The following is a 25,496-nucleotide window of genomic DNA, read 5'->3' as shown; positions in this document are numbered from 1 at the left end:
AAAAGTTTAAAGACTTTAATAATTATTCCGATTTTGTATCGATATACATACAAAGAGTGTTAGTACTACTAATATTACAAATTAAAGCAACACTAACTGCCTTGAATTAATAAGAATTATAGTCTGATTGAATATGCAATTTCGAAAACAGCACATCTCTGAACATTTTAAATGTTTAGGAATCGAAAAAAAATAGTTACTTTTCAAACTAAAGCATACATTTTATTTTTTTTGTACGAACAGGCGATGACGTGTATAGTAGAATTATTACGATGTTTATGTGTGTAGACAAGCATTTACGTCACATTGGTATAAAAAGCGTATTTGACAAAATATCTGACGTGTGCCCTTTTCGAAATTGCATATTCAATTAATAAACGCATTGCAATTTGTTCCCAAAAATTAAAAACAAAAAAAAGAATTATTAAACTTATTAGAAAAAAGCTTTATCTGTCCATTTAAAAAAAATCAAATAAACTATCAGCTAATCTTTAACTGTCAACATCAAAAGTGACAGCTAAAACTGTCTGACTAAATATGAGACCTCATAAACTCCATATAACTGTTGCATTAAAAATAGTTGTTTCTTATATGACAAATAAACATTTAGCATGTGACATTCTTACAGCTTACACCAAAATTTACAGAGAGACTAGGATGCGACCCAAACTGATAACTTCCAATCCCGTCTGGCGATTTGTCCCGCTTAAAAGGTTTTGTAGGTTTTCACGTTTTCTTAAAAAAAAAATTCAGTTGGGTTGTTCTAAAAAAATTAAAAAAATACCAATAATATTTTGCATGATCTATTTTTGTTAAGGAGATTTTTAGTAAAAGACCAATTTTTACCACTTTTAGTAGCATTTGCGTCTCTTTTTTGTAGATTTAAATTTTTTTATAAAAAATTGACTATTGAATTTTTATAAAAAAAATTACTGAACATCAAAAAAAATATTTTGTATAATACAAAATTATTTAAAAGCCAATATCTCAAATTTTTGAAAAGATATTTCAGTCAAAAATCAATTTTTACCAACTTTTAAAAAGTGTACATTAGGTTTTTATTTCTTGCAAAACAAAAACTGTCAATGTTAACAACAATATTTTTTTAAAAGATAAAATAAATTTGAAGCCAATACTTTAATTTTTTGAAAAGATATTTGAGTTGAAAATCAATTTTTACCAACTTTTAGTAATGTTTTTTTTAGGTTTTTATTTTGGATAACAAAAACTGTCAATTTGATCGCCTTTTTCTTTGTTTCAATAAAAAATTTTTTGAGATAAAATGAAAATGTTTTTTTTTAAACGCTATTGTTAAAAAACCACGGACACGATATTTTTTCGAGAGTCCCTTCTGAATCTTTCTGCATTATTATCTGTATAACAAAATTTATTTAAAGTCAATATCTTCACTGGTTCTTGAGATATAGACAACGGAAAAATCTTCCAAAACGTAGGGGCGAACGGACACACAAACATCTCTCTAAAAATCTGTTACTTCGACTCTAGGGACCTTGAAACGAGAAATGTCAAAACTTTCAATTCGACAAATCTGACCGATTACAATAAATACCTATGGGAAGTTAATAGTCTGGAGGTAAAATGCATTCTTTAAGGAGCACCTTGAATTATCCTTACTAACGCTTTGAAGATCAGAAAATAGAACGCTGAAATATTTCGCATCAAAAGATTATTTATATTTCTTCAAAATTTGTGAGTTTGAAGTTTTAAAATAAAAGAGTTATAATCGAAACAAAAGTCTTGAGTTTGACTCTTTAATAAACGGACGGGAGACGATATTTCTCCACTTATTAAACAGCCGTGTGGATTAAAAATTCTTTCTAATTAATTATTTAAATTTGTAATTGATTTCTTCTCGGTTCTAGTTGAGAAGCCTCTTGAATCCCTTAAATTGTCAATTCTTTTTTAAGGTAGAAGGCAAAATTCGAATATAATTTATAAACTGACCCAAGCTTTAAAATCTATTAGATCAGTACAGTTTCAAGCGTTTTATGGGTATTTATTTTTCAGGCTCAGCAATCAAATATAGCAAAAGAAGTTTAGGTATCTCCTTCATTGTTAAAGTAAAGATTATAAAAAAAACATAATACCTTAACTTGACCAACATTTTTTAACATCCAGATCGGAATTGCGTTCAATGTCCAAAACAATTTCTGTAAATTCAGGACTGAATTGATTTCGAACCACTCGCACAAAAAAAAAACACTGAATTATGACATTTCCTCTAATCTGATTCTCCAAAACTCCATATTTTTCAAATTACACTCTGGCTACATATTTCAATAGAATGACATAAGCTCATGAATAAATGAGAACCCACCTTTAATTAACAATTGTTTTAAAAATGTTAAATTAGTTTATAAAAATGCTTACTAGTATAAATATAGTTTTTATTTTTCATCTCTTCTTGCAACCATTTTACTATACTAAACATTTAAAAAATTTAGTAACCTTATAGGTAAGTATTATGGTGAATTCGAATCTCAGTGATGATGACCGTTAAAGTTTTGCGCTGAAGAAGTTGCAGATGCCTGAGCAGAAGAAGCTCCTCCTCCAATATTTGAGCTTGATGCTGAAGCTTGTGCTGAGGAACTACCACCTCCGACAGCGCCGCCACCACCGCCACCATGTCCTCCACGCCCATAAGGATCCCCACCGTGTCTATTGTTATAACGATCAGGAGCTGCCATTGTTAAACTTATAATAGCAAGGATAACACAGAATAAAATATACAATTTCATTTTAAAACTCGGAAGATTATAAGTAAACGACTAAAAGAAAACTAATATTTTATTACCGAACTGCATTGTCTTTAAATAGCAAATTTTTGTTTAAAAAATAATTAGGTACATATAAGTGCTAATTAAAACTTAAGCTTTGTTGATTTTGATGTTTAAAAGAAGAAAGAACCAGCATTTGTTTGCACTTAAACATTATGTGATTATCACATTTTGATTCATGTATTTAAAAATTCTTCTTTTTTTATGTCAGCATATGTGGGTAAATTAGTTAGTATCAAAATATATATAGAGGGCGATACAAATAAAGCAAGGAACAAAGTTATACATAGTAAGAATTAAATCTAAGTAAAGTCTTAATGATTCCAATAAAAGCTTTTCCACTATTTGGGCAGCTGTCACTTTTGAAGCTGTCATCTTTTGATATTTTACAAATAAGAATTATTCGGTCACTATGAATGAATGATACACGTTACAAAAAAGTATTGAAATACACAATTTAAATCCGCCGCTGGTGAACATTTTTCGATCATAGTTTGAGATCTTATGTTTCAAACAAGATAAGTCCGGGAAATATTTGATTAAATAATAATAGAGGACTGCTTTTACATTCTGAAAGTAAACTATTTATTATTTTCAGTTATTTTCTATAATTTTTAGTCTATAATTGTTCCCGAAATTTCAAAAATTTAACGTTTTTCAACAAATAAGTTCTAGAGAGATTAAAAATATCTCCTATCTATGACTTTTATTTTAAATAATTTTGAAAATAATTTAACTTAAAGAGAATAAAAAATGACTTTGTTCTTTTCGATTCTCACCGTAGAATATGTACAAACTCTGGAAAAATCCGTTTTTTACGCATCCTTCTGAAGTTTTCTCAACCCTATAATAAAATTACTGTACTTCTTCTTGATTTAGACTCAGAACCTTTAGGGACAAATAAAACAATTGAAATGTGAACAAATTATCATATCCATTAAAACATTGAACCAATCTCTTTCGTTGTTTACCAAATCGAAAATAGTGAATACAGTCGAATTCTTTAGATATATTCGGTTTTTCACCATAATTCATTTCATAAAGTTTGGCAAGTTTCAAAAATTCAGGAATAGATGAAGTTACCTATGCTTTTGATTACTTTTAATGACAGATGGCTTTAAATGACATATACTTACTTAACGTTTCCTTTTTTTCTAATCTTTTGTGTGAGAGGTTTTAAAGGACTTAATCCTTTAAATATTTGTCATTAAAAACACTAATTTTCAAATATTATTTTTTTTATTTTATCAACATCTTAAAACTATCATAAAGCTAGACAAAAAATTTTTCTAGCGTGAATTTCAAAAACTTAAACAAAATATCTTACTACTGGCCTATGCGGGCGATCTAAGTTATTATTATTATCTAATTACTACTGTCTTACGGCTTAATAACAATTTATAATTACTTAAAACTATGTACTTAACAACTAGAACAGCCACAATAAGCGTGGCTTATTTATTGAGGGTCCATACAGCGGAGTCTTGAACAGAATAGTTTTGAATTTCTGAAGGTTGATAGATAGATAGATAGATATTTTATTTTATTGGCAAAGAGAAAGTTACAGAGTTTACAATATTTGTAAGTCATTGCACAGCACAGAGATATGATATGAAATTGTATCTTACTACTGAAAAATAATAATTGGTTTTTAAACAGCACGTGTATATCTTAATATTTATAAGTTTGAAAGAAAACATTGCAAAGAAAAAACCTTCATTCGAATTTTGTTTATAATTCTGATTTTCAAATTCCAGCTAAATCTAGTCGAAGTCACCCTACAAAAGTGTCTTCATAGCCCCTATTTTTAGGGTCTTTTTGTAGGCAATTATGTAGTGGGCGTACGCTATCGCCTAAGTCAGACTTGCTATCAGATCACTAGTGTAAATGCTGAACAAGATCTTCGAGTTAACAGCTCCCTGTTGAAGAGCATTTTTAATATCACAGATTTTGGTAGATGTTACATTGCCAATTTTGACAATAAACCGTCTACCATTTAGCATGTCATAAAGCATGATCCAAGTCTGGTTAAGTTTGGATAGATATTCCAAAAAGTAAAATTTATTTCACGTTTCTTATACAAAAAACTGTGGTCTCTTTACATTTCTATATTTGAGGAATTAGATATGATTTGTTCCACGTTCGGCTACGACTATTTTGTTTGTATGTTTTTAAAATATAAGGCTTATATTGTTATAGTTGTTTCAATATGATTGAAACAGGGCTGGTAAGTAGATTAGATAATATATGATGAATATTTATAGAGTACTAAATCTTTACAGCCGAATTCAGTCAACTCTAAATGAAACAAACATCAAATGTTGTTTTTCATAGCATTTTAATTTGTATCCGGAAAAGTTAGGGTTTGCCACAAAGTTTATTCTAATGATTTCAATATTTCATTACTATAATCTTGGATTTATTTCAACTTGGTTTATCATTTAAAAGTGATTTTTTTCTTAAGTTGGTGATTAGTAATAATTTTCACGTGTTTTTATTACTATTTTAGATACAACTCATTACCACCATATTTATTTTAATCATTAGACCAATACACTAATTGAAAGCACACATTAGTTTCTTTTAAGTTAAAAATAAAAAAAATTAACTAAGTAATACAGAAAAAAACACAATTATTATTATTTTTTAATTTTTCTTTTTAATTTTTTTTTATAATTTTTATTTTTTTTAAATCTCTTACAAGGAACAATTTAACCGTAGGAATGAGGATTATTGTGTGATGATGCTGATGATATAGCACTTGCTTGTGCATTTGCATTGCTTCCACCATATCCGCCCGTACTTTGTGCATTAGCACTTGCAATGGCATTGGAACTACCACCACCAAAACCACCTTAAACAAAAATTAATTTTGAAATCATATTAAGCAAACAAAATTGTATGTATTTACCTCCTAATCCTGGACCACCATGTCCACCAAATGAACCACCGCCTTGTTGTCCTCCAAATCCTCCTTGTCCTCCTCCCAATCCACCAGCTCCTCCATGTCCCCCATGACCTCCGCCTAATCCACCGGCACCTCCGAAACCACCTCCAGCTCCTCCACCACCACCACCTCCATGTCCACCAAAGCCGCCTTGGCCTCCTCCAGGTCCACCACCAAAGTTTCCTCCAAATCCAGGTTTGCCTCCACCGAAACCGGGTCCACCTCCACCGTGGTGACCACCTCCACCGAAACCGGGTCCACCGCCCCCGTGATGGCCACCACCAGCACCGCCAGGTCCAAAACCACCGCCTCCACCTGGTCCAAAACCTCCACCTTGGCCAACTCCTCCACCATGTCCTCCCCCTAGGCCTCCTCCTTGTCCTCCACCGAAGCCACCTCCACCGCCACCGCCGCCACCACCTCCGAATCCACCTCCATAGCCTCCACCACCTCCATGGCCATATCCTCGTTTACCATACTGTGGTGCAGATTGAACACCAATAACTACTGCCAAAAGGCACGAAATCACAAACACTTTCATTATTCCAACTGAGGTGTTTAGCGAACTTTTCTTTATTTGCAACTAATCGGTTAGCAAATAAAATCTCAACTGATTGATAATTCTATTAGATGGATAAGCTTTTATAAGAATCATTCCCAAGATGAGAATAATCTTCCAATTATGCGTGAAGCAACACTTTATGGAGAAAACGTATGAGTGAGGGAGTAAGTGATTAGTATAGACTCTGTCAGTTCGATCATCTCATTAATTATTATCCCCAGGGGTGTTCCCCTCAATTATATTGATGGTTCAAATAGATTCTTACAAGAACACACTTCAGTACTTAATTATTTCTTAGATCGACCGAGTCATTGTTCTCATCTTGGTTTTTTTTTTATTTATTTATTTTTCAAAAGATGCTCAAAGGAAAAATGTTGTTAAGAAGGGGCTTTATCGAAAAATATTGTTTACACCTTCAATTAGGAGTGGGATGTGGGAATTTTTGAAATCAATCATCGTTCTTCAATCTATGACATCAAGTATTTCGCATGTGCAAACTTTGTATCTATATATATATAAATATAAATAGTATTCTGAGAAGTAAATATCATTTGTTTGTTCAATTGCAATCTAAGACTTTGGTAACCTCTGATTTCACAAAAAAAAAAAAAACAAAAGAAAAAAAAATTAACATACATTTAAAGTTTCATTAAGACACAATATTTTACTTAGTTATTTTTAATTTATTACTTTTATACTTCTGGTACAATACATGAAAGTTAATAACAAATGAATTATCTGCCTAGAGTCGGTTATAAACCTCTTTGTGTTTTGTTTGTTTCGTTTTGATGTTTTTTTGTAGTTAAAACGTGCCAACAAAATCTTCACAATCATATTCTTTAAAAAATTGTTTATAAATGATCATAACTTATGACTCAATTATGTTTAAAATTATTTCTTTGTAGTGATGGAACATTAAAAAACAGATCAATATATTTCGGGTTCGATGGTCAACTCTTTTGTTTATCTTGTTCATTAGTTTTCAAATATTCTTTGATCTCATAGTTCTTTTTAAACTCAACCTGAAATCCACGTCACTAGCAATAGGGACATAAAGTTATATCTACATTTTAGAAATAAATTTGAATACAGTGTTAATTGAATGTTTCGATTTGTTTGGACCGATTATGCCCTACAGAACAGGAGAAGTAGTTAATACTTTTCTTAATAATTTATTTGTATTTAAATTTGTAAGAGAAAAATCGGTACATAATTATTTTCAACCGAGTGTTGTATTGTTAACGAACTGAACGATCATAATTAGTAAACAAGGAGAAATACTGTTTTAAGCCGAATCCGAACGGCTAATTTTAGAAAGCACTTTTCTTGACAAAAATTACTCTTGGAGAATTTGGCAATCGGCAATCGTATAATAAACTTTAGATGACACAGTCAGGGATTGAACCCAAGATCTTTGGCTTGACAGCCACGGGTATACCGACTCCACACAAGATGCGTTTTTCACTATAATACAGAGCATCCACAAGCCTTTCAATCAATGCATAAATCTCAAAAATGATTTTTTTTTTCAGTTTTTCGAAAAAATCGCGGGCTAACCCCTTACCGAAAAAAAAGCAGTATTTTCAAAACTATTTCCCACCCAATTGAGACACACATCAAAAGAAAGGTATTTTAATGCTCTATCGCCGACTGCAAACCAAAAGCTTCCGCGAGCTGTTCTTTCCGATATATGTGTGAAAAACTAAAATTACAGAATTTCGACCCAGCCCATCACAAATTATCTTTCCGTTGGTCTAATTCCTCAACCAACCATCCAAACAAGATGCGGTTTTCACTATAGTAGAGAGCATCGGCCCACCTTTGAATCGATTCATAAATCTCAAAAATGTTTTTTTTTTATTATTTTCGAAAAAATCGTGGGCTGACTACTTGCCGAAAAAAGCAGTATTTTCAAAACTATTTCCCACCCAATCGAGATACACATCAAAAGAAAAGTATTTTAATGCCCTTCGCCGGCTGCAAACCAAAATCTTGTGTGAGCTCTCGTTTCGCTGAAAAAGTGAAATTACAGAATTATGAGTCAGCCCATCTGTCGATTAATTTATTTTTTCAACAGAACTTTTTTCTGTTCCAAATGGCCAAGGAACCCTTTTCCAGAAACCATTAAACGAAGTTATAGAGAAAATCAATAAATTAAAGATTAATAAAGTTCAGCTTTCAGTTGAATTAAAAAACATGATCAACTGTCATTTTGATAAAAGTAGACATGACTTGATAGTTAGGGTGATTTTTCTTGGCTTACATTCCAGTCAACTTTCCATTATAGTTTTTAGCAGCTGAACAATCATATACTAGAAACTTACCTAACTTAAAAGTCCCATATGTCGTCTTAACCTGCCTATTTTAAAAATTCGAACTTTCTGGTGTTCCATGGGGGATGATAAAATAACTACATTTTATAATTTAATGTCCTCAGAAAGAAAGAAAACCTTTCCTCAAATTCTATAAGTCCTATCTTTTTGTTGTAGGCTTTTATAAAATTGATTTTATAGATTTTTCCAATACCAAAGGCAATTAACCAAAATCGACAAACTCGATTGTTATCTATTCCAGTTCTTGGTTATTTGAACCTTGCTAAATTATTTGTTTCTCTAAATTATAACTTTTTTTACGATTTCTTAAAAAATGCAAATTTCTCATCAACCATAACTTAAACCATAACTTAAAACCAAGTTTTATCTTAACAATAAAAAAGCTGAAATTAAATAATTGTTGCTCAATTTTGCATTAAACCAATAGCAATACTCACCTTTGCCTTTTAGCAATTTAGTGTAGTATTATTAACTTTTTAAATATTATCTTTATATATTTAATTTAAAAATTTAAATAAAAGATATATATCTTGGGCTCGTCCGGGATTTGAACCCGGGACCTCCCGCACCCTAAGCGGAAATCATACCCCTAGACCAACGAGCCAGTTACACTTAAATTGTTATTGTCACATCATTTCTTGTTCTTTTTTCTTTTGTTTAAACAGCTGCTGTTCTCCTTAAGAACAATATTATTTTTTATCACTGAATAGCAATCGAAAATTAACTAAATATACTTTTTTTATATTGAAGTTATAATAAGTTATAATAATCAGGAAAGTAAGAGATACTTTAAAAATTGAACACGTATGTATGCATACCTTTACCTTTTCTATCTAAAGTGTTTGAAAGAACTTTAACGAAGCAGATTATTCTATACCTTGATTCTTTGAACCTACTCTCACCTAAACAATCAGGTGTTTGAAAAGGTCAGAGCTGCATAATGGTATTGTTAAATGTAACGGAGAACATCGGTCTTGCTTTGTATATGGAAAATATAAGCTTTCATATCGTATTAGATTTCTCTATAGCATTTAATATGGTTGAACATTCGCTTTTATGTGAAAAACTTGCTCAAACCGTTAATTTTCTTAACACTGCAGTAAAACTTTTGAATTCATATTTAAAAGTCGCAAACAGTCGGTTCAACTGGATACGTTTTTCCAACTTGACATGGGGTGCCACAAGGCTCAATACTCGGTCCACTTTTATTTGACTATATGTTAATGATTTGCCGTACTTACTTACTTAAGGTAGCGCTACAGGCCGGGGCAGACCTGGGCATCAACCAACATATGTCTCCAGCCAGCTCGTTCCTTACTTAGCTGTCTCCAGTTTCGCACACCAAGTTGGTTGAGGTCTTCACGTTCACTTCGTCTGCTATCTTCACTTCGTCAAGGTCGGGTAGGTGGATTTGTTGATCTGCGTCGCCGAGGTTGAGTGATTCTATCTCCCTTACAGCTTAATTCGGTTCGTCATCGCCATCATATAATTTGGAGAAGTGATCTTTCCATGTTCTCAGCATCGACTGCGGTTCTACTACGATGTTCCCCTGATCGTTTTTACAGGCTTCGGTTCGGGGCTGGTACCCTTGGGAGGTTTTTTTACCTTTTGGTAAATTCATTCCTGTTGTGACATCCCTCTATCTCCTCGATCGCGCGCTTCTCATGCTTTCTTTTTTTTCCATTTAAAAAGCCGGTGTTCCGTACCTTGGCTACAAGGATGTAGTGGTCCGAGTAAATGTTGGCCTCTCGGAATGTTCGGATATCCTGTATACTGGAGAAGTGTCGTGCGTCGATCGCAATGTGGTCAATCTGGTTGACGGTTGATTGATCAGGAGATTTCCATGTCCCCTTGTGGATATTGAGATGTGTGAACTGCGTACTAGCTACCAGAACGTCTCGCCCCGCAGCGAAATCTATTGGTTCTAGAAAAGCAATAATGGGATGGAACAATTGGTAAGCTTTCAATGAATGAGCAAACAGCTTCTTTTAAATCATTGGATGTAGAATTTGACGTAGGCTGCACCCCAAACAAAAAAAAATGTGAAAAAGCAGTATCCTAGTTCCTATAAAAATATCTTGAGTGGTATAACCGACAAAAATCGAATAAGTTCTATTTGGAAGAGTTTGCTAATTTTTTTTGTGGACGCTTGGTTGCTTAAAACAATAAGGTTTTAAAAAATGTCGCTTAGCATAAATTTCACTGGCGCATAATACAAATTTCCGGGAACAACATTATTCCAGTAAGAAAACTTGGCGGTTTCTAGTACCTCAACTGGAGATTGGGTTCCAACCCCAGTGGAAAGTTGTTGGGGCAGCAAACGAGAGAGGTGGGGAGAGGTGTTTCCACTAAGGCACCTCTCCTTATCCAGACGGCAGCGGAGGAATTCCCGAGATGGAATCAACGGTGGCGTCTACAGTTCCAGTAAGGTTGAACTACTTAGTGAACACCCTATAGGGCTTCTTCGACTTATTCGGAGCCCAGGCGGAGTGGTTTTATCCGGCTCCCCATCCTTGGAGTTATACTTAGGATCTGGCCCTCCAGGTTGGGGGTTGTGCCGTCGGGGTGACTTCCTGGCCACATAAAAGCTTTCATAGTTGCGAAGCACCAACAAGCCTCGGATACGGACGGATTTACTGTTGCCAACCAACGCAAACGAATAAAGGACAACGAACTTCGGATATGCACGTGTAATGTTAGGTCCCTTAACAGACCACGTGCGGCGGAAGAATTAGCGGAGGCCCTAGACCGCTATAAAGCAGATATCACTGCCATCCAGGAAATACGATAGGATGGGCCGGGCAAAAAGAGGATGAAAAACTGCGAGAGGTGCATTAATGAGCGCCTCATGGCCATACGCATCAAGGCTAAATTCGGAAACATTAGTCTGATATGAGCGCACGCCCCCACAGAAGAGAAAGACGACAACACCGAAGATATGTTCTTCGAGCTCCTAGACAAAATATATGAGCAGTGCCCTACCTATGATATTAAAATAGTCCTGGGCGATTTTAATACCAAGCTAGGAAGGGAAGACATCTTTGGTGGAATAATCTGGAAGAACAGCCTGCACGACAACACTTCCGACAACGGATTCTGGCTCAAAGATTTTGCTGCGGGGCGAAACGTCATAGTAGCCAGTACGCGTTTTCCACACCTCAACATCCACAAAGCTACTTGGACTTCTCCAGATCAATCTACCGTCAACCAGATTGACCATATTGCGATCGACGCCAGACACGCTTCCAGCATCATCGATGTCCGAACTTTCCGAGGAGCTAACATCGACTCGGACCACTACCTCGTTGTAGCCAAGGTAGCACTTCGGATTTCCAGACCCAAGGCAAAACAGGGAGGTGTTGGGAGAAGGTACAAGGTCGAACGGCTACAATCGCCAGAGATCGCCAAATCCTTTTCGGAACGAGTTACAAGTAACCTATCTCGAAGTTCTGTGCCGCCGACACAATGTATCGAAAACCAGTGGCAAAATTGCCAAGATGCAATCAGAGAAGCCGCCCCTGATGTGCTGGGTTTCAAACAGCCACCAACAAGGAACTCCTGGTTTGATGAGGAATGTCGGCAGGCAAATGCAGCCAAACAACAGGCACGCAAAGCAGCGCTGCATAAAAGGACGAGAGCTGATCATGAGCTCTATGAGCAGAAGAGGCGAGAGGAATGTCGACTTCTCAGAAGGAAAAAGAGAGGGCATGAGAAGCGTGCGGTCGAAGATGTTGAGAGGTTTAAAAGCAGGAATGAAGTTCGAAGTTTTATGAACAGGTGAAACGAAATTCACAGGTACATAAACCTAGATCCGAAGGCTGCAAAGACGAAAGTGGAAACATCATAGTGGAACCGCAGTCAATGCTGAGGATGCGGAAGGACCACTTCTGTAGACTGTATAACGGCGACGACGAACTGAATTCCGCTATCAGGCAGTATGATCCATTTAACATAGACGATGAAAGCCAACAATCCCATCCTCCCAACTTAGACGAAGTAAAGATTGCCATATCTAAGTTGAAGTCTAATAAAGCCGCTGGAGCGGATGGCTTGAATGCCGAGCTCTTTAAAGCAGCTGGAGATAAGTTGGTTAGGAGCATGCACCAACTTATCTGTAAGATATGGTCGGAAGAAAACATGCCCGATGAATGGAACCTCAGTATTGTTTGCCCGATCCTAAAAAAAGGAGACCCTCTAAACTGCACCAACTATAGAGGAATCAGTCTACTTAACATCGCCTATAAAATCTTCTCTGCCGTAATATGTGAACGTCTAAAGCCCATCGTCAACAACCTGATAGGTCCTTATCAGTGTGGTTTTAGACCAGGAAAGTCCACAGTTGATCAAATATTCACATTACGGCAGATCCTGAAAAAAACCCAAGAACACCAAAACGACACCCACAATCTTTTCATCGATTTCAAGGCCGCATCCCTGCCAAACTCGTCCGTTTGTGCAGGATGACCATGGAGAATTCACGCTGCTCCATAAAGGTTGGAAACAACTTAACAGAACCTTTCGATTTCAAAAAAGGTTTTAGACAAGGTTATGTACTGTCATGTGATTTTTTTAACATCGTGCTTGAAAGAATAGAGCAGAGCTCACACGTCAACACTAGAGGCACTATCTTTTAAAAGTATGTCCAATTATTAGCATATGCTGATGACATTGGTATAATCGGAAGAACTTAACGTTATGTCAATGGGGCTTTTGTGAGTATTGAGGCAGAGGCAGCAAAAATGGGTTTAACGGTTAATGAGGGTAAACCAAAGTACATGCTGTCGTCAAAAAAGGACATACAACACCGACGTCTTGGTCAAAACGTCACCATCTACAGAAGTAACTTTGAGGTAATCAAACACTTCGTCTACCTAGGCTCCGCTGTAAACGCAGAAAACAACACCAGCGCTGAGACCAGGGATCGAGGGACCAAAGTGTTGCTATATAAGACCCTTATCATCCCCGTCCTGCTATACGGTGCAGAAGCATGGACTATGACAAAAGCGGATGAAAGCACCTTGGGTCGCTTCGAGAGAAAAGTTCTTCCTGTGATCTACGGTCCCGTATGCATCGAAGGGGATTGGAGCAGAAGATGGAACGACAAGCTGTACGGACTGTACAGCGACGTACTTAGCCAGAAGGGTAAAAGTCCAACGACTAAGATGGCTGGGTCACGTAGAGCGCATGGAAACCAATGCTCCGGTCTGGAAAGTCTTCGAATCCACACCCACAGGACAGCGCAGTAGAGGAAGACCGCGGATCAGGTGGCGCGTACAAGTGGAAGGTGACCTCACCCAACTTGGAGCGCGAAACTGGAGTCATCTGGCTAGGGACCGAGCTAGATGGAGAAGTTTGTTGGGTGAGGTCTAGTTCACACAGGACTGTAGCGCCACCTTAAGTAAGTAAGTAAGTAAATTAAAATTATTTAATTTGAATATCATCGTAATAATGTTAACAATGTTAGCTTTCAAACCTTGTAAATTTTAAAATGTTTCAGCTTGTATCGATTTTATAAGACAATGTGTCTTAATGCACTTCACAAATAAAATAAAATTAAATAAATAATTTTTAATCGCTTAGAAAAGTTAATAGATTAAGATAAGTATGCTTAAAATGTTCTAAAAGAAATACGTAATCATGATAATCAAAAAACATACAAACACATTTATATATAACTTTCCCTTATTGCATTTTATTAATATTGTTTATTATATTTTAATATATTGTATTCCAATAACATTTTCCTTTTTTATATATACTATCTCTTTATGTTTTTCCTTAATGATACAAGTTTTGTTTTTATTTAGACAAATTAATGTCATAATACATTGTTACTATATTATTATTTATTTATTATATATAAACGCCATTATTTCCATTATACGCACAAAACAAAAACAAAATAGCTTTCATTTAAATTTATTATTATTATTATTTGTTTTTTTTTAAGCATTTTAATGAATATCATTTTATATATTTATATATTTTTCATTTTTTTTTTTGTTTATTTAGTTTATCGCAATATAAAAATATATATTTAGCTAATTGCGTTTTATAATTTCCTGTGTTTGTTTATTTTTGTTTCTAACTTAATAAAATTATGTAAAGGATACAAAATAATACAAAAAAGAAATATGGGTTCTTAACCGTAGAGTATTTTTATTTTATTAACAAAATTCATAAAAATAGCAACAATAATAATATAGTTTTATTCTTTAATAATTATTATTTTTAAAAAAGATTCAGGAATCAAATCTTTTTATTGTTTTCGTTTTAAAGAGTACATATAATAAGCTCAGTGTATTGGATTTGGTTTTGGGGAAAAACAAATAACTTTTTACTTTAATATTTATATAATCACAACTTAACTAAAACATTTATAAACAACAAAAAAAATATTCTGATTTATTTACAAATCTGAGTAAATTATTATTAAGACAAATTTTAGATAGAAACAAAGAACAAGAAGAGTTCAAAGAATGAATAACAGAGGAAAAAAAAAAGATAATATGATCACAAATTTATTGCTCAAGAACTGTCACCTCGATGGGTGGAATGAATTTCCATGCATGTTGTTGGCTTTCATGGTAACTGGCGAAATTTTGGTATGCTGATTGCTCTAATTGACCCGGCGTCGCGGTCGGAGCAACATCGAATGCCCTCGAAGTCGCCGTTGCTGCCGTTGAAGCCGAAACAGTTGGTCTATCTTGTGGGGGAAGGGATCGACACTGGATATTGGTTTTATAAATACCAGGAGTAAAAAACATCACCGTACACTCATGATGGGCTTCTTCATTTTTTTCTAATAATGGAATTGATTTTCTAAACAAAAAAAACAAATTGTAATTTATAGATTTTTAAAGATATTGTAATTTATAAAATAACTCACTGATGAGGTCCAGACATAATAACATCTAGATTATAGTTTTCAATTCCATTTTTATAGTCTTGATAGAATTGTATTGTCAAAGCTAAATGTTTAAGTGGTGTAACTGATTGATTACACACCGTTATACTTAAGGTTAAACTATGGCCAGCTGTACAAACAACTTCGGATTGAGGCTCCACTGGAGTATTTTGAATTGCAACAGCTTTTGAAATAATAAAACAAAACAAGTAAAATAAAAGTTCTTTCTTTTTGTTTCTTTAAAAAAAAAAAAACTTACTCCATTGTAAAGGAGCAACTGTTGTAAGATCAATCATGGCAGGAGTAAGTATTATTCCTTTTAAAGATGCTATTCCTTGAATTTCAGTTCCAGTCAAAAGCCAACTAATATTAACACGTTCCGCAATATGATCCGAACACAATTTACTAATTTTATCACTATACGAGGGTTGTGCATTCATATTCATATGAACTGAGAAAATAAAAGTCATAGTTAAAGGTCAAAGCTGTGGGGACTTTTCTTGTTCGTGTTTTTGGTATTTACCTGATTCCTCTGATTCTGGTTTCTCTTCTTCGGTTTTACAAAGACTCTCCAATGAACACCTATCAACTGGTATTGGTACCCTGCAGCTTTCCTTGGCCTCTATAAGAATATTTTTATTATTGGTATAGTTGAGCGACATTTCTTGAGCAGTTAAATTCGATACGTCCAGAACAAGATAGAACTGCGAGGGTCTAAAAACATTAAAGACACTTTCAAATTTATTTTATTTTAGAGATAAATGAAAAAATTACATCTCGGCTGGCAGTACATCCCAACTGGTAATTTGAGCACTTGGCATAAGCTCGACGATAAAAGAAATTGCACATTGCCGGCAATAGCCCTCACGCATCGCATCTCCGCCTGAATATTTTATTTTAAACTGAGCTTCGACATGCTGGCCAACGTTGCTATTGGACGGTTGGGGAAGGCTTAATGTGGCTAGAGAAGAATGACCGCCCGATTGTGAGGAACGAAAACTCGATGTTTGTGTATCGTTGCGCCGACCCGCTCCACTGTATTGATGTTGTTGTGGTGTTGGCGAACTGACGCGACTTGGTAAACTCGCATGTCCCGAAGAGACAGTCGAATAACCAAGCGATTGCGGCCCATCATAATGATGATGTTGGCCACCACCGACATAGGTCGTAGCTCCAGAATGCACCGAGGCAGCACGCCCACTTATCGATGGGCATATGAAGTCGGCATCGCCGAATATACGAACGGGAAAATCGATTGTACTCTTTGGTGGAATGGGCAACTGAGATTGCAGCTCGACTTCGTCAATGTGAAATATTCTGGACTGAGATGCTTGGTCGACATTCGAACTGATGGTCATTTCCAAGTGCTCCACTGGCATAGGACTGTCATTGATAATTGTAATGGTACACTCTGCGCTCTCGCCATTGTAGAGTGTTAGACTAGCCGAAGTTATGACGGTTTCTGAGTTGGCCAATGTGGAAAATGTCGCCGTCTGGGGGAGGGATGTCTTGATGCTTATTCGGGGTAATGCTGGGATGACTTCAATTAGATAGTTTTGGGGGAAATTGCGGTTGCGCATGTGTTTCAGACGGCAATTCGATTTAACACCCAATGTATGAGTACTGTAGCCTTGGATTTCCAATTGACCCACTTCGATAGGGGTGCCGTGGAGTGTTATTGGTGTGGGCACCGATGGCTGGAGTTTAACTGTCTGCGGTAGAGATTCAAACACAATACCATTGGTCAGAAGTCGCATATCACAAATTTGTAGTTCGAAGGGCAGCGGATTGCGCACTTTGATTGTGATCTCGGAAAGGTCATTTTGAACCCAAAAAAATGCTAAAAAGTCATTTAATTCAAATGTCAGAAACTTGAAAAAAAAAGAGAAGAGCAAAAACTTACAAATTTTATTTTTATCTTTTTTCTTCTCCCTGCGGTCTATTGAACTAAAATGAATGGGTGTGAACAAAAATGGACCACTATCGACTTTGATCACTTTGATTTGCTGTGGCCGCAAGTGCGAAGGTAGATCCTTCAGTGTCAAGTCCAAGCAATATGGGATGTCGGTTAGATTTGCTGGAGGAATTACAGTACCATTGTCTAGCACCAATGGCACCGGTGAACCTTCACATTGAGCACTGAGTTTCTGTAAAGAAAAAAAAACAACAATGTATCGCTCTGAGTATGTGGTTTTTTTGTGTTGATTCTTACTTGAAGATCTTGAGCCATTTTACTTTGTTCAGTTGGAGTCATATTATCCCACTGCGTCTGCAAGAGGAATGTCATGTGTCGTGTGGCCAACGCTGAATGCCCCAATCTTCCTGCGGCTGTTATCAAAGACTGCACCTGCTCTATCTGAAGTGCTGGCCACCCTGCGTTATTTTCAATCACCTCCAAAGGATCGAGTGACAACATGTAACCGGGAAAGCTCTCCAACATCAAGCGATAATTTTGTGCCCATTCGGGATTCTGCTGTCCACATCCAACATGCTTCCAAGCTGCCATTCGTTGAAAGAACGCAGCCTTCCGGCGATATCCAATTTGCTGGTACAAACTAGTCACGACCTCGAATCTTTTCACACGATCCTGATCGCTCATGTTCAAATTGATCGAGAGTATATTTTGCAAAAAAGAAGTCACATCCAAGTTTTTATTCTGTTCGATGCAAATGCGAGCCGCCTTTAAGGAAGCTTCAGTTTCCACAACAGCCGCAGACCTGTACTTGCTATAATTGATTATAGCTTTTCGATACTTTACGCTTATTTCGTCGGGCTTCAAAATGCATCCAGGCAAATCAGTGCGTCCTGCCATCGAAGCTGACGATGACAACGATGATGAATTAGAGGATGAGGAAGTCAAGAGCGATGACACTGACGAAGTAGACGATGAATTCGATGTGATCTGAGGCTGTTCATTTGAGTTCTGATGTTCGAGGATGACTTTCTTTGTAAGATCGCTGGCACGCCATTTCTCTGGCGTCGATTTCAATGGCGAAGCACTGCCTTCTTGGAGGCTTGCATTTCGATGCAACGTTTCAATTTCCCTTAATTGTGGGTACAGGAGGATGGCCGATGCAGCACATAGACCCTCTTCCGAAGCACCAGCCCACAGTGAATCTTTTATGGCACTTAGAGTTTCACAAGCATTGTGATATAAATTTAACGCATCGCCTACAAGGCCTGCTTGGAGAGATAAGTCGGCCAGATTTTTGGTAACCCGACCCACGCATCGCTTACGACCGTTGCGTGATTCCAAATCGATTCCGACAAAATCTCTTTTCTCGAACGGTGCAAAGAGAAGTTGAATTTTTTCAACTTTTTCTCTAGATCTATCCAATCGCTTAGCATCCAATACCCAAAAGAGTGAATTTGCAAATTCGGTTATGAGTGTTTCCAGATCAGCGCAGGGATCATTTTCACGATATAAGATAGCTCGGCTTTTGAAATTTGGAGGAGTGGTAAATTCATTTTGGAGTTTTGAGCTTTGAGAGGGCTCCTCTTTTTCTTTTTCTTTTTCTTCTTCTTCGTTTTCGTTTGGAGTTTTAGGTGTTTGAGGGGCTGATGATGGGGCTGGTGGTCCAAAGAGAATTGCACGTGAATCATAAAGTGTTGTCATGTAAGTGCCTTTGAGGGAGTCATGTTGAAGGCAAAGTTCATTAAGCTCGGATTGCTTTTCGAATTTTCCAATCGTAATGAGTCCCAGCAAACGTCGGTGTGTTTGAAAGTCCCCCCATTCGTTATTCTCCACCGGATGGTCATGGATATACCGCAGCCAGATTTCACGACTTGTACCAGCATCTGTAAAAATGTATTTATTGAGATACAAGTTAAAAAAGTGAAGACATTTATAGAAGAAAAATGTAGCTAACGGCGGGATAGGCAATTGGTGTACAGTGACCTATAGAAACTCTCACTAGGTATCACCGAAAAGCACCCCACTGAGATCGCTGGATTGTGATCCAAAGCATATGGATAGAAGGGGTGAGATTGGTGTTAATTTAGGTTAGGGAAGCCTCTCTGAACGATTCTGATGTTTGGGAGAATTTCAGAGTATTTGTAGGTGGCAAAGGTGAGACATCGTATTGGTCATCGATAAGTATTTTTCTGGTGTTGAACTTCTTCTTTATTTAATTAGACTTGGGATCTCGCAGTGAAAGTGAAAGATCTTTTTCTTCTCTCACCCCGTATTCACATTTTCTATTCATGTGGGTATCTATTGAATTGTGACCTGTTAGGATAACAATTCGTAAAGATTTTGACATAAGACATTTTGTTTTTTCTTTCAAAATATTCGCTTATAAATTTCTGGAAACCCAAGTAGCTTTAAGGGAAGACTATTTTCTGCTTTCAGATTCGAGGAAACTTTTGCAAATTTTCACATTTATATGCCCTGGAGGGGTATAAACCATTGTTGTGGTTTCAAACAATTTTTTCCCAATAAGTCTGCTCTTATTGAAGACATATTTAATCTCATGATGTATTTGAATAGTTAATGAGATAGGTACTTTTAGAAACAAGAGTCACGCACTCCAAAGAATAAATAGTTCCCATAAAGTTATGGCGCCCATATGTAGGCTGTAAATATTTCAAAAAAACTAAGGTTGTTTAACTGGTCTGTCTCCTCCTGCCAGAAATTGGCTTGTAAAAAGGGCATCGATAGGCATCGACAAATCTGAGGCTTCATATTTATTAGGTTATTTTTCCAGCGCAAGAACTGTTGGTCAAAATAAATGCAAACCTTCCAAAAAACATTAGTGGGAGACTATAACAACAGCAGAGAAAAGTACGCGAACATAGCATCCAAAGCGTATGTGCATGCAAGTTTTTATGTGAATCCGAGTAACCTTACTTACTTACTTAAGGTGGCGCTACAGTCCGGGTCGGACCTAGGCCGTATAGTTCGTCGTTATATCTTTTCCTCTTTTCTCCATCTATGCGTACGGGACCAAACACAACCCGAAGAATTTTTCTCTCAAAACATCCTAAGACGCTATCATCACCTCATCACCATTAATGAGAACCGGATGATGAGTGGCTTATAAATGGTGATTTTAGATGCTCCAGAGAAGACTTTACTACTCAATTGCCTTCTAAGCCCAAAGATGCAGCGATTTGCAAGAGTTAGTCGTCGTTTGATTTCAGCGCTGGTGTCATTGTCTGAGTTTATAAGAGTACCTTGGTAGACAAAGTCCTCAACTACCTCAAAGTTATAGCTGTCCATGGTGACGTTTTGTCAATATCTGGACAAGTTTAACTGGGATACCAAAACTAAACATTGCTCTGTAGAGCTCTTCCCTATGGATACTGTCATACGCGGCTGTAAAATCGATAAAGAGATGGTGGGTATTGATTTGAAGCTCTTGGGTTTTTTCCAAGATCTGCCGTAGTGTGAATATTTGGTTGATAGTGGACTTTCCTGGTCTGAAGCCACACTGATAAGGACCTATCAGGTTGTTGACGAACGGCTTTAGACGTTCACATAATACGGCAGAAAAGATCTTATATGCAATGTTAAGGAGACTGATGCTTCTGTAGTTGGCACAATTTAGAGGTTCCCCTTTTTTATGTATCGGGCAAACTATACTGAGATTTTACTCATCAGGCATGATTTTTTTTGTATTTTGCAGATGAGTGAGTGCATGCTCCCTAACAAGTCAACACCTGCTGCTTTAAATAGTTAGGCAGCGATGCCATCAGCTCCAGCAGCTTTTTTTGACTTCAGTTTAGATATAGCTATCTTCACTTCGTATAGGTCGGGTGGGCGGAATAGTTGATCAGCGTCGCCTAAGTTTAGTGGTTCTATCTCCCTTACAGCGGAAGTGGTCTTTCCATATTCTCAACATAGACTGCGGTTCTACTCCGATGTTCCCCTGATCGTCTTTACAGGCTTCGGTTCGTGGCTGGTACCTTTGGGAGGTTTTTCTTACCTTTTAGTCAAATTTACGAACCTCATTCCTGTTGTGACATCCCTCTATCTCCTCGATCGCTCGCTTCTAGTGCTCTCTTTTTTTCCATCTAAGAAGCCGGTTTCCTCTCTCCTCTTCTGCTCGTAGAGCTTGCTTGGTCCTTCTGTGCAGCGCTGTTTTGTATGGCTGTTGGTTCGCTGCGTGCACTTGCCGGCATTCTTCGTCAAACCAGGCGTTTCGCTGTTGTGGCCTTGTAAAACCTAGCACTTTAGAGGCGGCATCTCTGATGGCTGCAAGTCAATGTTGCCACTGGTTTTCAATGCTTAATGCGTCTGATCCAACTAAATTTACTTTTGTTTGGTTGGACCATAGAACGTTTCGCCATTTTTGTCCATTAACTGGGTCTACCCAATTTAAATGGTCTTTAGCGAATTTAATTCTATTTTGTAGGTGTCTTTTGGTAAGAAGTGGTACTTCCCTAGGACTACTTCCAAAGAGATGCTGCTCCTCAAGCCGTCTTCTAACCGTTCTTTCACAGATAGGTAAGTCTAGCTCCTTTTTAATATCCCCATAAGACTTAAACGGGTCCTTCCTAGATAAACGTTTCATTTGAGCATCAAGTTTTTAGGATGTTTTCCGAGGTCTGACTGTTTTTGCGTTGGTTTTTTCGGGGCTGCAGTGCGTTATACACACATTTCTTGGATCTCTTACTGGTCTTATTGTTTTGTCCGTCACTGTATGTTGGTCTTGCATTTAATGGAGAAAAAAATTGGGAGGCGCTACATTTATAAATCGTACTTAATTTATCTCGAATGTGATGGGGAGGATTCCAAAGGAAACTGTACGTGTTGTGTACAGTCTTTTGCAACATGATCTTTAGACGAGAAGGATGACGGCCTGTTCAACTTGCAATGGGGATAGGTGGGGAGGCTTGTTGAAGTTGGGTCTCTATTTTGACACCGATGGCAATCATTGTAAAATGTTAAAAATTATATTCTATTTTGTACATATATTTTCATACGGTGTGCAATTTCTTTGCAGAAAATATGTCCGCAAATACCACTCTGCCGTTGTATCAGAGAAAGTGAATTTATTTTGCCCAAGAATGGAAATTGTCTTGTATGCTTACGATTGCAATAATTGTATGTTTTGTTCGTATTTAATAGGAGTCACATTTTGAATTTATTAGTGGAACACTAAGGGCAAGTAAAAAGAATAAATTGATGGAACAATTAATATATAATTTTCAATTGAATAGATTGAGTTTGCAAATGTTCTCTATTTGTGCAGCTTTCACATTTTCTGTACACAAAACTAATTGAACAACAAGTCACTTCATTTATTAGCATTAGTTCACAGAGATACAAAAAGACAAGACCAAAATATTACCACTTTATCAACAAAAAAAACTGATTAAGAAAAATATACACCCACCTGTTATCTTAACATTATTGACTTTCCTCACACGATCGAATATTCGCTGAAGGGATCGTGGCTTAGCATCGCCAATACCACGAAGTAGCACCAGCAAACAGCCGTGATGATAACAAGACTGTTCGTAATCCGGACGAGACATTACGGGCTCTCCAGATCCATGCGATAACATATAACTGACCGTAGATTTCATTGGCAGGAGTTATGCCCACTTATCATCAAGTCCAAATATCATTTAGTATTTGTCTTGTCTTCTTCATTAAATACTCCTCAAATTAAATTCATAATTATTCTCATTTGTAAATTGCAATTGGAAAAAAAATTAAATAGAATAGAATAGAATAGAATTTATTATGTGTGTGTTTTAGGTGCAATATTTTGTTTAATGATTTTTCTTCTTTGCTTCGCGATTAGATTCTCATTTAAGGCTTGTTTGTGGTTTGTTATTTAATCAATTGTTAGTTTAGATTTGTTTTGTATGAATAAATTAACATTATGTTTATAAATTTGTTGAATTGATTAAGGGGGATTATGGTTCTTTTTAACAAAATTTGCAGATTTGGAAACAAAACACGAAGTAGAAATTTTTTGGTTTTTTTTTGCTCCACGAATCTGTGACACTACACAACTGTCAAAGTGACAGTTTTGGGTTTTGAGTTCTAAAAATAGAGATGGGCAATTGGTAGCCCTTGTAATAAAGTAGTAGATTTTTAGAAGATATACAATTTTATATTGAAATTGTATTTATTGTGAAAATTGAATTGTATTTACCAATGAATATTTCTGCATTAAAATTGTTGAACTCATGCCATTGTCAAAGGTGTTTTGTCATTGAGCCAAACACCAACTTATTAAAAACAAGAGTGCAGTTGTTTATAACTGAAAGTTTTAAGAATTGTTAATAACTGAAACACAAATGCGCTGCTTCAGTTTCGGCTTAGTCTGCGCTACGTTGGGCCTCTTTTGAGCATAGAGGAAATATATTATATATATTATTATATAATATATTTCCTCTATGGTTTTGAGGTTGCTTTGAATGACACATCCAATTCTAAAATGACACTTCTGTCATTAGCAGCTGTTATTTTTTCTCAAAATAAAAAAATGAGTTATGAAATCGAAGAAACTAAATTTATTGCGGAAGCAGTTTACACAACCTTTAATAACCAATGGGCATCCTTCCAAAAGCAAATGTATTTTGTTTGTTGACTTTTTAACAGCTGTGAGCAGTCAGACAAATCAAATGTTCAGAAAATTTGAACTGGAGCTTCCGTTTATAGTCACAATACGTAACATTACGTTATTTCCTTACGATTGTCAAATGAAACGTGAGGTCGAAGCTTTATTGTGATAGCATGTATTGAATTATTATGGCTGAACTCGTAAACGTCAGGCGAAACCGAAACTGAAGCGTGTTTGTGTGTCAGCCATAACCTATTTGGTGAAGTCACTGCAATAAATGAAATATTAGGGTATTTTTGATCTGATACAACAGGTCTTATATCATTTTAAAAATGCAGAAATGTTAAATAATTGCAATTCTGCAACAGTTTCGCTCTTTTGCTATACCGATGCCTATTGCAACAGATAAATACTATAGTTTATAATTTGTAGTTCTATTCTTGACAACTCATCAAATGTCACTCGTTCGTTAAAAGGAGACAAGGAAAAATAAAATTATTATAAACAAACAATTATTCAAAATAAAACCACAACGTTGATCTTTTGTTAATTTTCAAAATAGACTTAATTGAAAAATAAAATCGCCGCCGGAGGGAAAAGCCCTTTTTTAAAAGAAGAGTACAATTAAATTATCATTATTCTGGATTTCATTCGTGAAACAGGAGACTTTGATATTGTTTTGAGATTCTTTTCGTATTAATACTTTTAATAACATAAACCATTTATTAAATATTTAGAAGCCTACAACACAAGATCAATTATAAAATATACTTTGAACAGAAACTCCAAAAAGCTGGTATTTGGTTTCAGCTTTTTGGGGTCTGGGGCAGGAAGTGGGAAAAGAGAAAATTTGGAGTCTTAAAGGTTAAGTATAAATTAAGAACTATAAAGGATAACTAAGATTGTAGCTTCGTTACGAAGTTTAGACTTTATTATTTTTGAAGACGGATGACAAATAACAACCAAATTGACTTAAATAATTTTGAATAGTCAAATAAAATAAACGGAATCGTCTGTTTAAAGTTCTGTTTGCGTACTTTATTTTTCGCAAACACATTCAAATAATGTGCTGTCACGGTCTTCCACACAAACAAATACAATTTCGTGTTTTTCCTAGACTCGTTGCACTGATCGGAAATACCACTATGGATTGCAACACTTTGCACTAATTCATACGAATTAGAAGTGAACTTAATTAAACTTCTTATGTACAGAACTTAGGACCCTGAAGATGTTGCAGAGTTTAGGCGGATATCTATGATTTAAAGGAGGAAGAAATAAAGAGAAACACAACTTACTCGTTTGAGATTTGGCAAGAGAAGAAGGAGCCAGACATTTTATTAAAAAGGAAGTTTAATAAAAGTGATGCCAATAACAATATTGTATTAAAGTATATATAAATTCAGTGAATACAAATTATAATTAAT

The 25,496-nt window shown here is 36.0% G+C and overlaps 2 protein-coding genes and 1 non-coding gene across 3 annotated transcripts; all 3 read right to left on the bottom strand.

Moving 5' to 3' along the window:
• Positions 1-5,117: 5,117 nt before the first annotated feature.
• On the bottom strand, positions 5,118-6,371 carry LOC129950270 (uncharacterized). Its single transcript, XM_056062152.1, has 2 exons — positions 5,710-6,371; positions 5,118-5,652 (listed from the first exon to the last, which is right to left on the bottom strand). Exons 1-2 carry the CDS (start codon positions 6,284-6,286, stop codon positions 5,510-5,512), a joined length of 720 nt encoding a protein of 239 aa, XP_055918127.1. The 5' UTR covers positions 6,287-6,371; the 3' UTR covers positions 5,118-5,509.
• Positions 6,372-9,172: 2,801 nt separating this feature from the next.
• Trnap-agg (transfer RNA proline (anticodon AGG)) lies at positions 9,173-9,244 on the bottom strand. The gene has a single exon. It is a non-coding gene; the product is annotated as a tRNA-Pro (tRNA).
• A 5,321-nt stretch (positions 9,245-14,565) lies between these two features.
• On the bottom strand, positions 14,566-23,504 carry LOC129950366 (protein brunelleschi). The gene is made up of 8 exons (XM_056062308.1): positions 22,888-23,504; positions 17,760-19,345; positions 17,451-17,694; positions 16,322-17,387; positions 16,071-16,261; positions 15,807-15,998; positions 15,530-15,731; positions 14,566-15,462 (listed from the first exon to the last, which is right to left on the bottom strand). Exons 1-8 carry the CDS (start codon positions 23,078-23,080, stop codon positions 15,162-15,164), a joined length of 3,975 nt encoding a protein of 1,324 aa, XP_055918283.1. The 5' UTR covers positions 23,081-23,504; the 3' UTR covers positions 14,566-15,161.
• Between the last annotated feature and the right edge of the window lie 1,992 nt (positions 23,505-25,496).

This window comes from Eupeodes corollae, chromosome 3 (assembly GCF_945859685.1).
Source record: "Eupeodes corollae chromosome 3, idEupCoro1.1, whole genome shotgun sequence".
Lineage (NCBI taxonomy): Eukaryota > Metazoa > Arthropoda > Insecta > Diptera > Syrphidae > Eupeodes > Eupeodes corollae.
This window is presented reverse-complemented; position numbering and strand designations above follow the sequence as displayed.